This window comes from Nannospalax galili, unplaced genomic scaffold (genome assembly GCF_000622305.1).
Source record: "Nannospalax galili isolate Female #2095 unplaced genomic scaffold, S.galili_v1.0 scaffold241, whole genome shotgun sequence".
Classification (NCBI taxonomy): Eukaryota; Metazoa; Chordata; class Mammalia; order Rodentia; family Spalacidae; genus Nannospalax; species Nannospalax galili.
In genome coordinates, this window is record NW_008345602.1 from 3269331 (window position 1) to 3284549 (window position 15219).

Genomic DNA, 15219 nt, shown 5'->3' on the forward strand with positions numbered 1-15219 from the left:
AGTCTAGATTCTTTATTTGTTATGTAAAGGTGGTTGGTACAGGGTTCAGGTTCTCTCAGTTTTAATTTGGAGGGAACTGGTGGCTTCAGATCAGCTATTCAGGAGTACCCACAGAAGCCCAATTCAGGTTCCAAGTCAGGTACACTCAGGCTTCCTTCACCATGTGGAGGCAGGATCTGGGTGCTCTCAAGCCTCTCAGGCTGTCTGCTAGGATCTCAGCCTTAGCCTACCAAAGCCAGATCTGCCCTGGGGCCTTGGGAGAGGCCTCATGAAATCCCAGGTTGGGGGATGGGGATGGTACAATTAGGGGACCCTCACCACCATGTGGAGGGAGGATCTGGGGGCTCTCAGGCAGTCCCCTGCATCCTCAGCCCCTCTGTCAGAGAGAGGCCAGAGGGAGGTCCAAACTGGGCACTCTCTGGTGGTCTGCTGAGCTCAGAGCTGCTACACTGAGGGAGGTTAAAACCCACCCTTTCAGGCTGTCTGCTAGGATCTCAGCTTTAGCCTACCATGATAAAATATTTTTTTAAAAACCCAAACAAGGCTCTAAAAGTAGACACTAGATATGGGTTGGATCAGATCAACAAGAGCCACTTGCATGTTACCACACACCCTGAATGGTTTATGGGTACAGAGAAGAGAAGTGGGAAGGCCACAGAAAACATAGTAAAGAGAAAAAACCAATGAGAAAGAACTTGAAGTGGTCAATACAGTGGCGCTTCCCTATCATAGCAAAAGCTGTAGAAAAGGAACACAAGAAGAAATGCAGAACGAAGACAGCAGCAGATGGTACAAGTGGTGCTGAGGTACCTCCCTTGGCATTGTGGGCACTATATCCACTTAGAACTGTCAGCAGACGTGTGAGGCAGATGTTATGTATTCACCAGGTCACTGATGAGACCACTAAAGCCACCTTGGGCTAAATGACTAGCCGAAGTTTACATCATAAGCAATGGAGCATGCAGGGGTTCCCATACCAACTAATGAGAGGAACCTACAATTTTCATGCACCAAGCCATCTCTAGGAAAAGGTAACATGCTGTCCTTTAAAGGTATGGATGCCTCTAAAGACAACCACAGGCACTACACACACAGAGACTGTGTACAACCCAAATGTACTACTCTGGGAATTAAAGGGTGTTGTAAGTACAGTTGTGCAGGAGATTGACTCTTGACAATCTGAGAGCAAATTTTTTTTTTCAGAAGTTTATCAAGATTCAAGTATAATCAGGAAGCACTCTTGGAGAAAGAGGCGTAGAGTAAATATTTTAGTAAAGCAAAGTATTCTTTTGTGATGTAACTAATCACTCCATAGTCCTTATGTTATAAATGTTTGGCTTTTCCTTCAATAGATTTTCTTAGAACACAGCATATTTTAAATTTATGATGTGTTTTTAAAAGACATATCTACACTATATTACCCAGCCTTGGAAAGGAATAAACAAGATTAAAAAGTGCTATAGAATGAACAAATGAAGGAAAGGCTTTTAGTTAACTGTCTTTCACTTTATAACTCACATTATTTATTTTTTGTGTATACAAGTCTCTGTGTGTGGGTATGTGTGTATGTGTGTGTGGTGGCACACATGTGGAGGTCAGAGGACAAGTTGTGGGAATTGGCTCTCTCCTCTCATATTGTGGGTTCCAGGAACAGAACTCAGGTCAGGCACGGCAGCAAGTGCCTTAACCCACTGAGCCATCTTGCTGGCTCCATCTTTTTTTTTTTGAGTAAGTCTGTGATATTCAAAAATCATTAATTTCTATAATTAGCATTTCTGTAACAGCATTACAGGAATTGGTCCAAGGCAATCACATGAGCACTTGTGTCCCCTTACCAGTTTATCTTCTCAGTAATTCACTTTCATTATGATCAAAAAGAATAGTGTTACCCAAAGAGGTCAAGACAACAGGAAATCAGAGAGAGTAACAATAGAACTCAATCCCCATGTTGAATTCACTAACAAAATAAAACACACTTTTGCTAGAATAGCATGGAGTAAAATTCTTATTTGTAATTTTTTCTGACTATTAATGAATAGGGAATTAAGAAATAAAATTCTCTTAGAGCAAAGTGATCAACTCTGTCCAACCATCTGCCAACTTCTACTTTACAACAAATAGTATGAACCAATCTGCCCAAAAGCTGTTACACAGAAAATCACGAACATGAAAAAATAAGACAGCTCAGAACTGGCCTATCAAAAGAAACGCAAATAAAAATATCTCACTCAACAAACAGTACCAGTTTGTTGTGTGCCAAATATTCAACCTTTTAGAGAATGAAACTTCAGGTATGGATGGCTCCAAAACAGGATCAGGTTACAGTAACCGAAACTGAAGTCCAACTTCAAAGTGTAGATGTAAGAGTCCAAAGAAGTTCTACTGAATTAAAAACTATTTCCAAAGATCCATCTAAAAAATACTTGCCTAGAAGTTCACAGGTAAGTTTACAGGAACTTATTGTGGTGGAAGATAAACACCACATCCCAGAATATGATCAGTTTGTAGCTTGTAGCAACTCTACTTCTATCAGAATACTGACATCACAAATATTAAATACTGACTGAACATTAAGGAGACTGGCAGATGCTTACTGTTAACTTCAATAAGGACACAAGCACCAACTGCCAATCCTTATGTCTTACAAGCAGAACAATTCTGTAGTACCTCCAACTGAGTCTTCAACAAGTTCAGTAACTTAAAAAAATTAAAGTAAAAACGTAATAAGACTCAATGAATTTGATTATTTTGTTAAATCTGCCCCAAAGTTATAGAAACCAGACTAAAAATGTTCTGATCTCCCTTCTTTCTCCAGATCTACCAAACACAAGGAGCTACTGGAGGACATTTTCAAGATACCTATGACCGAACTATAAGCCCTTTAGTTAAGAAGCACAACTTGAGGGGCAGGTACTGAAAGTGTATTTTTAGGAGGGAAATCCACAACTTGAATCTGCAACTTACTTTCTCTGGAAGCTGAGATTCAACTTCTTTCTTCAGTCTCCTCAGGAGAAATGGTCTCAAGACCTTATGTAGACGCCTGATGATCAGTATGGTTTCCTCTTCATTTAAGTCCACCTACAAAAGGACCTGGGGTGAATTTTTGTAGGATGTTTCACACATTAAGGTCTGCGTTACCACTCAGTGTTTGTTTCTATATATGACTAAAATTTCACATGCATTAAAGCCAGGTCTGTGCAGACATTTACACCTCCAGATCCTCTTCCCACCTACCCTTTGCGTGGGAATAAAATGGCCTCTAAATGAGTCTCTTTGTCTTAATGCCTAGTTCTGTGAAAAAGGGCCCAGAACTAAGTTTCAGATTAGTGGTGTTAACAGCCCAGCTTTACAGAATACTGATGGTAGTAAAGACTGACCAAAGATGGACAAAGAATGGAAGAGGGGACACTAGCTCAGTGTGTTCCTACTTTCGCTGATGCCATACGCTAGCCCTTTGCTTTGGTTTAAAAGGGGGGCTTAAAAGTGAAATTCAATGGGTCTCTAAGCTCCTTTACTTCTCTCTCCGCAAATCTTGGTCAAATGTAGTCCTATTTTATAAAATTCCTTACTTCTTTGTTCATTTTCCTCTACTAGCCTCTAGGGGGCAGAATTAATTGACACTGCTTTCTGCAAATGAGTAAGTCAATTACTCAACTGCATAGGAAGGTAAATGTGCCTCAAGATTAAAGGGCCAAGCGTTCAAAGATAATTTTTCCTAAAGCATATTTAGTGGCTTTTTACTCCTATAGTTAGGAAACCAGTAATTAAAATGGCATGCACCCACTTTTGTTTTGTTTTGTTTTCTCGCACTGGCCCATGCTTTCCTTTCATGAGCTCAGAAAGAAGACAGCTGAAGGAATAAGAATAATACATTTGAAAATGGTTATTCCAGGATTTGAGAAGTATGAATGTATAGGCAAAATGGAGTCTTATACTAAAACCTCAAAAAATTGTGCAGAAAATTAACGTTTTACATACAAATTCTACATGGAATTACTTCAAAGGGAAGCCTCAGGTCTATAACAAGGAAAGATTTTTGTGTCTGTATTCAGTTGGTTGAGTTGGTCTGGTTAAATTAATTAAGCAAACATCTTCCCTGTGGCTCACTATGGTTGAGCACTCTACCAGTCAGGGAAAAGTTGGCCAAAGGCAAAGGCCTGGGATGCCCCACTCGCATCTAGATTCAAAGGAGAAAATAATTCCAAATGAGACCATGTCTATCCACTGAACAAACAGCATTAACCAAACCCAACTCTGTGAGGTTTCTGTGGCTCTCTTGTTGTAAGCTTTATACCCTCTGACTTCATTTCACCATCACACAGTGGGGAAAAGTAAAAAGAAAAGTTTGACCAGTACCCTTTCGCCAGTCATGGCAAATGGCGCATTAAACCACTGCTCGAATGTGCTGCAGCTCTTAAAAATTGTGGGGAGGAGAAAGTTGAGCAGGGCCCAGAGTTCAGGGAGCTTGTTCTGTAGTGGGGTCCCCGTCAAGAGGATTCTTCTAGGGGCCACATAGTGTGTGTTCAAGACCTGAGTCAACTTGCAGTGGTGATTCTTCATTCGGTGCCCTTCATCCACTATCATGTATTTCCACCGAATCTGTAATACAAGAGGAAGAACAAACATGTAGTGAGAAAAGGAAAACACAGTGGCTTCCAAAGGGCTGGGCGGGGGTGGCATGGAAAACCAAACACCCAGCTTAGTACATGATATGGCATGCTACTCCATAAAACAAAAGAATCTCAACCAATGGAATATTTCCCATGCCTGACAGATCATGTTCAAACAACAATGATTCCCAGAGACAGGATTCCAAACTGTCTTCTAGAAACAACAAAACAGGCCCAGAATGAAACATCCACTCCTGATTCTAGACATGGCCTCTTTCCAATGGCCCTATTGCTACTGTGTCACAGCAGTTCTTCCAGAGTTTCTGGCCATCCTACTCTACTCATAGCAGGGACAGAATACACACGGGCTCCTGAAGCAGACACTTTACAAGACGGCACTAGCAGGATACTATTACTGATGGCCTCCTGCCTCCTGCCCTTTTTCCCATTATACCAGCTGTCTATGACCTTTAGGGCATGGCTCAGTTTGGGATTTGTTTTATTTATCTTTTAACTGATTGCTAACATTGGAAAGTTGGAATTCTTCACACAAAAATCAGAACATTCAGCTTCTTTTTAAAGAATTATGTCAAATTAGCAGGCTTCCTCAATTCCTGCATATTCTTCATCTTCCAGGTCAAGGACCCCTGTTCTATTCAAAAGGAAAACGTGCTCACTGGCTGCAGATATGTGAAACAAAATACCATTCCTCCACCTGTGCCAAACTGCAGAACTAAACTCAGCAAACTCCCCAACACAACTAATACTTAAAAAGGCAGGGTGCACATGCATAATATAATCCTCCTCCTGAAGGCGATGGGTCCTTTCCCCTCTAGCACCCTCCCTCTTAGCCTTTCAAGGTTACTGCTCCATTTCTTAAAGTGGGAACAAGGAGTATTGCTCCGTTAAGCCTATGTGTCGGCCTATACAAAGGTGGCAGTGGTTAAAAACAGTGCTGTCAGATGTCCCCAGACCCTGGTCCAAAACTCACAGAAAGCAGATAAGCAAGTATGATACAATTCTCTCGACTTTTCTTAGAAGCACTAGTGAAGACAGAGAAAACAACTACAATCATCAGTCAAAAGGGGATGTACAGATAAAAGAAACTACCAGAATTTTCTCCCTTTTCTCCATCACCTCTAAGAAAAGTGCCTAAGAAAGATCAATGTCATACAATCAACTTCCCAACAACAGGAAAACAGGACCACAGATAAAAATGCATTTACATAAATATCCTAAGTCTACTTTCTTGATTAATTTAACTTATGAAACAGCAAGGAACCAGAGACCTTTGATTTTACTACTAATTAGGTCTTCCATTTGCAAAATATTACTACCCCTTTCTAGAGTTCCATTTGTCCAATAACAAACAAAAGCCCTAGATCTCGTTACTAGACGTCTCCAGTGAATTTTGAAATACATATGGAGAAGATACAGTATGATTTTTTTAAAGGATCTCAAATGTACAAACACATTCCCATAGTAATATTGGAGACACGTCATTTTTGACACTGCCAAATTCATCTTCGAGCATGAGGCGCTGGAACACAGTGCTGCTGTCAGTGCCATCTCAATTATTAAGCCTCCCCCGGGCACATGCTTCCTTTATGTTATTTCCTATGATACCATGGAGGGAACTCTCAGTTCCCAGAGCAAAGGTTTAATGCTGAGATAGAACAAACCCCAGAAATAGGGATTATGTTCAATTCTGACCATAACTTAGTTTTAGATTATAGTGGTTTCAAAACACCACAGGGTAAAAGAAATTACCAAGGCAAAAAAATTAAGTTTTCATCATTTGTTCCATGAAAGATGGTACTCCCATCTTTCTGTGTGAACATATTAGGAGGCAACATGATAAAAGTGGAAAGAAAACCCTCTCATTTTTGGCTAAAGGACAACTTCACATACACATATGGAGACATGCAGGTCACAGACACAAGTCTTTCTCAACTCCAAATAGTCACAAGAACAGCCCTGAGTAATTTGAACAATGATTGTCCATTATTTTACCAGAAAAAAAACCCTGAAAACAGATATAGCACGCAAGCCTCAGCTTGGATAAATGCTCACATGGAGGAGACCATATGGAGGGGCACCTACTTCTATTCAGAGAGAGACACACAAGAGGAATGAAGTCGTGCTGACAATAACCCAGGGCAACAAAAACAATTATTTCTTTCCAAGCACATTCAAGGCTGCTGGAGAGAAAAGTTGCAGAAGGAGCCCAGGTGAATTTTCTTAAAAGATGTGAACTCTTTAACTACAAATGGTCAGGGAGGAGTCCAAGATGAATCTGTCTGTTGGTCTATCTGTCTCTGTCTCTGCCTCTCTCTCTCTCTCTCTCTCTCTCTCTCTCTCTCACACACACACACACACACACACATACATACACACACACAAAACATTAAAACCCATGACCAAGATTTCAGAGAAAAAGAAAAGAAGAGAAAGAAATCAGTCATCCAAGATCAAATTATACTATTGAGTATAATTTGGGGAATACTTTATACTTTACACCAGTGAGATGATCCATAATTAGAGATAAAAGAATTTTTTTCTGAAAACATACCTTTGCTAGAATGTGCTTATCTTTTATAATGTACTCATAAGTAGTCAGGAGGACATTGAATTTGCCACTGCGGAGCTGGGGGACAAGGGACCGGCGCATAGCAGGAGTCCCCTGAATGGAAAGAAAAATGCAGACATTATCCAATGTTCGAGAAGCATGGGTGCTATTTCACACTGTTCATCACTTGATGGAACCTAGACAGGTGACATACATACACATATATGCATCATTATATACTGATCTATTCTCCAGGAAAAAAGTGGTAGCTAAACCACACGTATCTCGATCCTGTCTGGATCCTTATAGGAAGGTTTCCCACTTAAGACAGAGGGAGGGAGAGAAGGAAATTACAGTGAGCATGCTGTAGTGGCGAACCCGCTGCTCAGCTGAAAGGCTTCCTTTCTGTGGGAGCAGGCAGCAGGCAGACTCAGTGCCCTGGTAATTGCCTGACTTTGCTGGAACGTTCGGCACAGTAGCAGCCCATAGTGAGCCAGTCAGCAGCGCACAATGTGTGATATTTGTCATTTGTATTACTCTCATCAGAAACCTCGCAATATGATAATTAACAATTTTCTTCTGCATTTCACTATCTGAAAGTAATTATGGTTTATTACAGTAATCTTCTTGGGATGATTAACTCTCACTGTTTAGAACATGATGTACATGACAAAACTTTACAACCAAATACAGTTCACAGATGTGCATACGGAATGAAGAAAATACGATCTATATATATATATATATATATTTTGCTTCACATTTTCACCACAGAAGGAGCCCATTTGTCAAATTCGTATGTCCAGTTAGATAGAGTCCTACAAAACAAGACATTTATATAAAAGTCAATGACTAAAACGATGTCATTCATTTCAGAACTTCTTAAAGGAACTAGACAATGTAAAATCGCTCAAATACATATTTCCTTCAAAGGTATGAAGATAAGAGCTGTTAGAAACAAGCTGACTCAAAGCAACTTTGGTTTTCATTTAAAACATTTCATAAGAAATTTAAAGTCTAGAAATACAAGAAGCAAAAATCCTGAATTTTCATATGGTTCTAAAAATCAGCAATTATCACATGATTTGAGACATATTTATAACTAGCCATGCAAGTTCGGAGAAAATGTGAATCAGAAAAAGAAATTCTGAAACTACATGAAAATAGTAAACACATCTTCCAAGAGGAAGCATGGGAAGAAATGCTGAATGGTTTTTCTAGTCCTAAAAAGCATCATCACAATATGCAAGTCAGAATACAGATCAAATGCAAGGAGCATGCACTTACTATGGAGACAGATGTTCATACAGAGAGGTCTGCACATAGTTCTTATTTAGAAAAAAAGAACTTAAGAGAATACAAAACAAAAATCCTGATTCTCACTCCAGGTCCGAGTCTGTCTCATATTGAGACCCAAGGCAAGATCCCAGTGGTTCAAGCTACAGCCTGATACCCACAGACAGGCACACTGCACTCCCAGGGAGGGTGCTGGAACAGTTATTCCCTTACTTAGGAGCGTTGACTAGAGACCTGGGGGAGCTACCCACTGGGCAAGGCACAGGAGATGTGTTGGAAACAGCAAACACTGGCCCTTCCACAGCAGCAAGCTATTGAACTATGAAGTGTACATAGTGAGTTTTCTCTAATGCAGAGTTCACAGCAGTGATTTTTGGTATTTACTCTGCTTTAAAAGGCACAATAAGGAAGATATCTGTGCAAAACTATAATCTTTTGATTTTAAATGTGTGTGTTTAGAAATGGAACAAGGAAAAATTTCCTAGAAATCTTAAAAATGCCCACATCTTTCCCTTTTGCAAGCTAACTGAAGTGGGATGAGAGACCACAATGTTGTTAATGGCTGATAAGAAGCATTCAATTGGTTACTTTACTAGCTGGTCAAGAAGGCTGCAGTGGGGTAGGCTGGGGTGGGAAATTAAACTAACGCACAGATTACACACTCCTGGTAATCTTACTTCACAAGCTACGATCCTGTCTGAAGTGAGAAATAAGGACAAGCCACTAATAGGGCCATCTACAACACACAGAACGTGACTGCGGAATAAATTACTTTACTTACGAGAGGGGAACAATGATGAGATAGGGGCCATTGAGTCTTTTGTGCTCCATCAGATAGGTGATGAGTGCAATGGTCTGGATGGTCTTGCCTAGCCCCATTTCATCAGCTAAGATTCCGTTCAAATTGTTATTATACAGGGAAACCATCCATTCCAGGCCCTGGAGCTGAAATGAAGAGCAATTGCTTCAATTATCCAAGATCTGCACAGGTAATTAATACTAATACAACTCAAGTGAGGCTGTGACTTCTTAACTTCTCAGTGCTGTACACTGGGTTTCCCACAGCAGCAAAGTCGGGAAGCACCAACGCAAAAGGAATTTAAAAGATGAGCCTGTAATCGCCCCTGCTGCTTGGCAGGTGCTGAGTGTTAATCAGATTTAGAAATGATGGGCTGGAGCGTGCTGGTGGGATTTGAAGCAGCTTTGCTGCTCATCCGTACTTAGCATTTCACAGTAGATGACGTTGTAGAATTATTATAAATGAAGAAAACCTAAAACACTCCAGGAACAAAAAGCCAATGCAAGGATTAAAGACAAACCAGAAGGCAGGGTTGGCACACAGACCATTGATCGTCAGAAACTGCTTTCTTGATCATAAACAGCCTGCCCTAGGGTGCCATCCCCATGGTGAGGAAGCCTGTGGCTAGGGAACCAGGGCCACTCTGCTGGACCCTGGGAGGACATTTCTCTTTTTGGCAGAGAAAGTCCCCAGGCAACACATGGAAACTGTGTGATGTGGGCACTTCCCAAGGGCAGCTCACTGGAAGCTGACTGCCTGGAACATGTGCAATGGATTTTCAAAGCACAGAGTGATGCACTGGAGCAATCCCAGCTTTGGATCCCTCATTTTAAGAGCATAAAAGAAAAGTGAGAAGTGAGTTGAGGATACAAAGTTCTTAAACCTCTTTCCTCTAGTTCCCTCGCACTCCACACTGTAATGCTGGGTTTAAATATGGGATCAATTACATCAATTACATGTTGTGTGTGTGTAAAACATATATGTATGTATATGGTAATTAGCTTGCTCATGAAGTCATGCTTAGAAAAATATTGTGATCATGTACTTAAAATGCTTATTAAACAACTCTTCTTTATAAAGAATGATACAAGGAGCCACAGGATATGGGCACCAAGGTAGACATACACATCCTCAGAAGCTTACAGCCAAAGGGAAAGCAGTAAACTGGCACACATACCCATTACCAAGAAGTAGTTGACAATGCCAATGTATGGATGTAAACTCACACTGGTCACAATTTTTCTTAGAGAAACTGTGATGATTTGAAGACTTTCATAAGTCACACAGAAGACCCTGGACAACACCCATATCGTCCTAAAGAATTTTTCAGAAGAGCAACACAAAGAGGTAAGGAGAGAAACAGGAAAAGTGTCCAAGAGAATGGGTTGCAAGGGGGAGGACAGGGACCAACAAGAGGGGGACGGACACAGTAGGAGCAAGCAGTGGGTCGAGGGATGGGGATCAGTTCAAAGTTATGCTTGACTATGTAGCAAGCTCAAGGCCAATGTGGCCTACTTGAAACCCTGGCTCAAAAACTAAGAAAGTGTGTATGGAAATACCCTAAGGAAGCCCATTATTCTGTATGCTAATTTAAAAACAAGTTTCCAAAAAGAGAGAGGAGAGTCAGGTGTGGTGGTGCATGACTTCTAATCCCAGCACTGGGGAGGCAGAGGCAGGCAGTTATCTGTGAGATGGATGCCAGCCTGGTCTATATATTCAGTTCCACACCACCAGCTGGGGCTACAGGGGAAAGCTTGTCTCCAAAAAAAAAAAAAAAAAAACCAAAAGATCCAAGAAAAAAAGAGAGGTAAGGAGGATGAGAAGTGGGGAACCACAGGTGGTTGGCAACCTGACCCCAAGACCACCAGCTTTGGGCAAGTCAACTAAATGCCAGAAATATTTGTCTATGTAGCAAAAATGAAATTGGAAAAAAAAATGGTAAAAGGTCAAAGTTTATATTAGTGCTAATCCCAGATAAAATAAAAGCAAAACCAGAGGCAAGAGGGGCTTAGAAATTCACAAAACCTGTGGGAAGAGACTTAGGCTTTCCTGGGTTGTAGACTGAGGCGGGAGACGGTGAATCAAACTATGTGAGTCTCCAGGAAACAGCAAGAAGGCTGCAGTGTGCCATGGTTAAAGCTGTCAAGGAGCCACAGCTTACCTGTGACCACACCATGAACCAGGGAACTCATGAGGCAAATGCAGGTGGACAGACCGCAGGAAGAGGGTCTTGGTCTTCCCTGTCAAAAGCCAGGGGAGACAGGATAGTTCATGTAGAGGAATGGACAGAGCCCAACCAGGGAAAAATAGCACAAATTCACAATTAGAAATAGGTGTAGCTAGGTTTAAAAAGGGAGAGATGAAGAATGCTTAAAAGATGTTGGATGTCAGGAGGAAATCAGAGTGGGACTGAAAGTTATTTAGGAGGGCTGACAAGATGGCTAAGTGGCTAAGGATGCCTGCCACCAAGCCTTATAGCCTGAGTTCAATTCCCAGGACCCACATGAAGGAAGGAGAGAATTGATTCCTGGACATTGTCTTCTGACTTCCACAAGCATCGTTATGTGGCACGTGCACGTTCTCTCTCTCTCTCTCTCTCTCTCTCCAATAAATGTAGCTTAAAAAGGTTATTTATGAATAATTCAGAAATGGGTCTCCCATATACAAATATACCAAAGAACACACTGAATCAATAAACATACCAGGCAGGCCAAATGAGATTGGACCTCTTTAAGGTGGTACAGTCTTACAAAGGACAAAGCAGTGATCAAAGTGTGTTCCAGGGGTTCCAGGAAGATCCCCAAGACATTCACAAGGTCAAAACAACTTTAATAATTCTACCAAAGGCATTACTTGTCATTTTTCCAATATTTCCACCATCATGGATGGAGCCCAAGCAATGGCAGGCAGCAGACGCTGACCCTTTAGAAGAACTCAGGGAGAGTTGTACCAATGGGCACATGCTTCCCTCCCGCTCAATGGCAGAACCATGGGAAGGCGCCTGATCCCAGAAAGTTTGGGACCCGCTGGTCTAAAGCATGCACTTCCCTAAATACAGTCTAGATAGTATGTTTAGAGGATATTGAAAAGTGATAATATAAAAATGTGGCAGGAAGTAGTGTTCAAAAAAACGTGAGGAATACAGAATTCAACCATGCTATTTTACTGCAGGATGCTGACACGCATGATAGATTACGCATTGACTAGTGTAGTCATCAATATGCAGATGTGTATTGTGGATGACTGAGAGGAGTCACTGCCAGGGTGACAATATGGCTGGCTTGGGACAGTTCAGGGTTAGCTGATTATTAATAATAAGAACTGCTATTCGCTCTCACCTGTATTCACATTTGGAAAGGTAAATTACATGATAATTTAGTTACAGAGACTGGCACTTCCTGTATTCATTTGACCCATGAAACCTTATTTTTATTTTACTTTTTGCTTTTTGAGGAAGAACTCATGGAACAAATGTTCCAAGGAACACACCTCAGGTAACCCTGAAGAGAAGTGAGAGGCAGAAGACAGGAGTCACCTCAACCAAGACAGGTCAAAGGGAACAACTGCTCCATTTACAGCCTAGTGTTTAACCAAAGCAAAGGTGCTGACAACTTTATTGTACCTTAAGAAGGCATAAATGCAGCAGATTGGGCTCAGTAGTTGAATCCACAGCATCCAACTATAACTGAGCTAAAGTTTTTAAAGGAAGGCTTTTCCCTTTTCAGACAGCCACAATGAAACTGGTCCAAGCGTTAAGTCTGCATTTCTTATAGTAATAGCATCCCAGAATGAGAGAGGACAAAACTAGTATGGTGCTCTGAAGAGACCGTAACACAAGCCAGTGCTCTGAAGGAGGCTCTAGGCAGTGGGAAGATCACCAGGACTGTTAAGTGACATAAATTAAATGTCTCACTGTCCTCAAAACCTCTTATGAAGTTGACTCGGGCATGACATATGCAAGAGACCAGGGCCTGTCATGGGAGTACAATCATGCCAATTACCTGGTAATGCTTTAGGGTCCCATTAATGAGGAGGGCAGACTGCTTCTCCACCCTCTCTGAGATAGCGTGAGCCACTGTGTAGTAGGACTGAGACCCTCTAGTGCTGTACTGCATGCTGTACTCGTCATCCACGTCTTGTTTGGCAGTCCTGAAGAAGACAAAGTAGAGAAGCCCACGGAAATATTTGAGTCTAAATGTCATTTCATCCAAAATGACTTCAGAGTCTAAAATCACTGCCCAAGTATCACCTGCCTTGTATTTAAAATATATCTCTGCAAACTTCATAAAAATCAAGCAAGGTACACATTACTAATATCAGCTCCACTTGATGCATGGGAAGAACTTGAGGCTCAGAGGTGATCTTCAAAACTGGTAGGGGCCTGAACCATACAGTTGCAGATCAGTACTTGTCAATGAAGGCATTCTAGGCTCTTAGGATGCAAAGATAAATCCTATCCTCAGAACATTGGCTAAACTTGGAGGACACGTAGGAGAGAATTGAAGACACCGAGAGGAGGGGAAGGAAGAAAGGTGCGCTCCTTTCTCTATGCTTTTCTGGGGGTTTTACTCTCCAGGCAGTGAGGAACCATGGCACATCCCTAGAACCTCCGAGAAGGAGCAGGGGCAGACAGAAAACAGAGGCTCCCTAAAGTGGAGCATATGATTATGGAACAGGAAAAATATTAGAATATCCATTTCTTCCTTCTGGAAAATCTGATGTTTCCAAGTCTTCTCTTTTGTATACTGCTTCAGGACAATTCTCCTAGAATACAGTTATACAAGCAAAAATATGTGTAAACCACTGGCAGAATGGGTGGGCTGGAATGGAGTGAGATGTGGGACCAGAGCACCTAGACACAGGGAGTGAAATGGAAGATTGGACCTGGGCAGAGTGGGCACCTAACTTGGCTATGGCAGCCAGGATGAGACAGGAAAGGTGTCTTAAACTTGGCTTTGGGGTATGTAGATGGTCATGAAGGAGGCAAGAAAGGCAAGGAAGCAGCAGATTTGGGGCTGGGGGGGGTGATAATTGATTACTATAATCTGGGATAGAAATGCAAAGGAGGGTGTGAAGCCCAGGAAGGAGACTGAGCTGGAGGATTTAGGAGACAGGGGAAAGAAAGAGGGAGGGAAAGAGATGAGCAGCCCAAAGCTTTTGGACCTGGGGGGCGGGGGCTAGAGCTCAGAAGTGACCTCAGAGGAACTGGAAGGACAGTCTCCACCGGAATTTGAACATGAAATATGTTCCTGTCTTTAAACAAGACTCCCAAACAGAAAATTCACACCATGTGAACCTCAAGCACCGCCTTAGTAAAGAAAACTTCAGAGGGCTACACACTCAATGATCTGCTTAGCATCCTTCTCGGAAACGTCCTCACTGTTGGGATCCAGCAGTATCTTCTCTTCTGTTTCCTGCCTACCAGACTCTTCTTCTTCATCCTGAGGAAAGAACAGAGCACAGGGAAGCCTGTATTTTTATCAAGCAAATTCTGTAATTAGCATATTCTATTAAAAGAATAAATGGTAGTCCACTTCACAAATGAAGCAAGTAAATAAAATTAAGGGAATAAATTTAACATCTGCTTACACTAAGTGATTTGTCAGTCAATGAGAGAGTTAAAGGGACCCTCCAGGGGTCCTTGAGACCCATGTTCCCAAGAAAAAGCATGTAAAAATTGTGCCAGAGAGATGTGTAATTATTTGGTCATTCACAGCAAATATGCACACCATATCTGCTTTCTCTTAGAATTCTGTATCTCTTCCTCCAAAGGCAGATGTTAAAGGTTTAATATCCTTCTCCTGATTCTTCTCCTAATTCTCTCTTGTGCTGGTGAACTCAGTGGTCCCCATGCTTGCTGTAGAGGGCCTGAGATGGGAAGTACACTGCTTTCTGATGCTGCTTCATACCACACATTTCTGAGTATTCAAAAAAAAAAAAAAAAA

At 41.5% G+C, this 15219-nt stretch overlaps 1 protein-coding gene across 2 annotated transcripts in view; it reads right to left on the reverse strand.

Moving 5' to 3' along the window:
- Positions 1-15219, reverse strand: part of Smarca2 (SWI/SNF related, matrix associated, actin dependent regulator of chromatin, subfamily a, member 2) — a 184032-nt gene that overhangs the window by 102446 nt on the left and 66367 nt on the right. The window contains exons 13-19 of one of the 2 annotated variants that reach the window (XM_029567641.1): positions 14615-14715; positions 13276-13423; positions 9257-9420; positions 7942-7997; positions 7183-7304; positions 4357-4599; positions 2965-3078 (exon numbers count right to left, since the gene is read on the reverse strand). In XM_029567641.1, the coding sequence (XP_029423501.1) occupies positions 2965-3078; positions 4357-4599; positions 7183-7304; positions 7942-7997; positions 9257-9420; positions 13276-13423; positions 14615-14715 (948 nt within the window). Of the gene's footprint in view, positions 1-2964; positions 3079-4356; positions 4600-7182; positions 7322-7941; positions 7998-9256; positions 9421-13275; positions 13424-14614; positions 14716-15219 lie in introns of those variants that run through there. The other variant, XM_029567640.1, reaches the window with a different exon arrangement.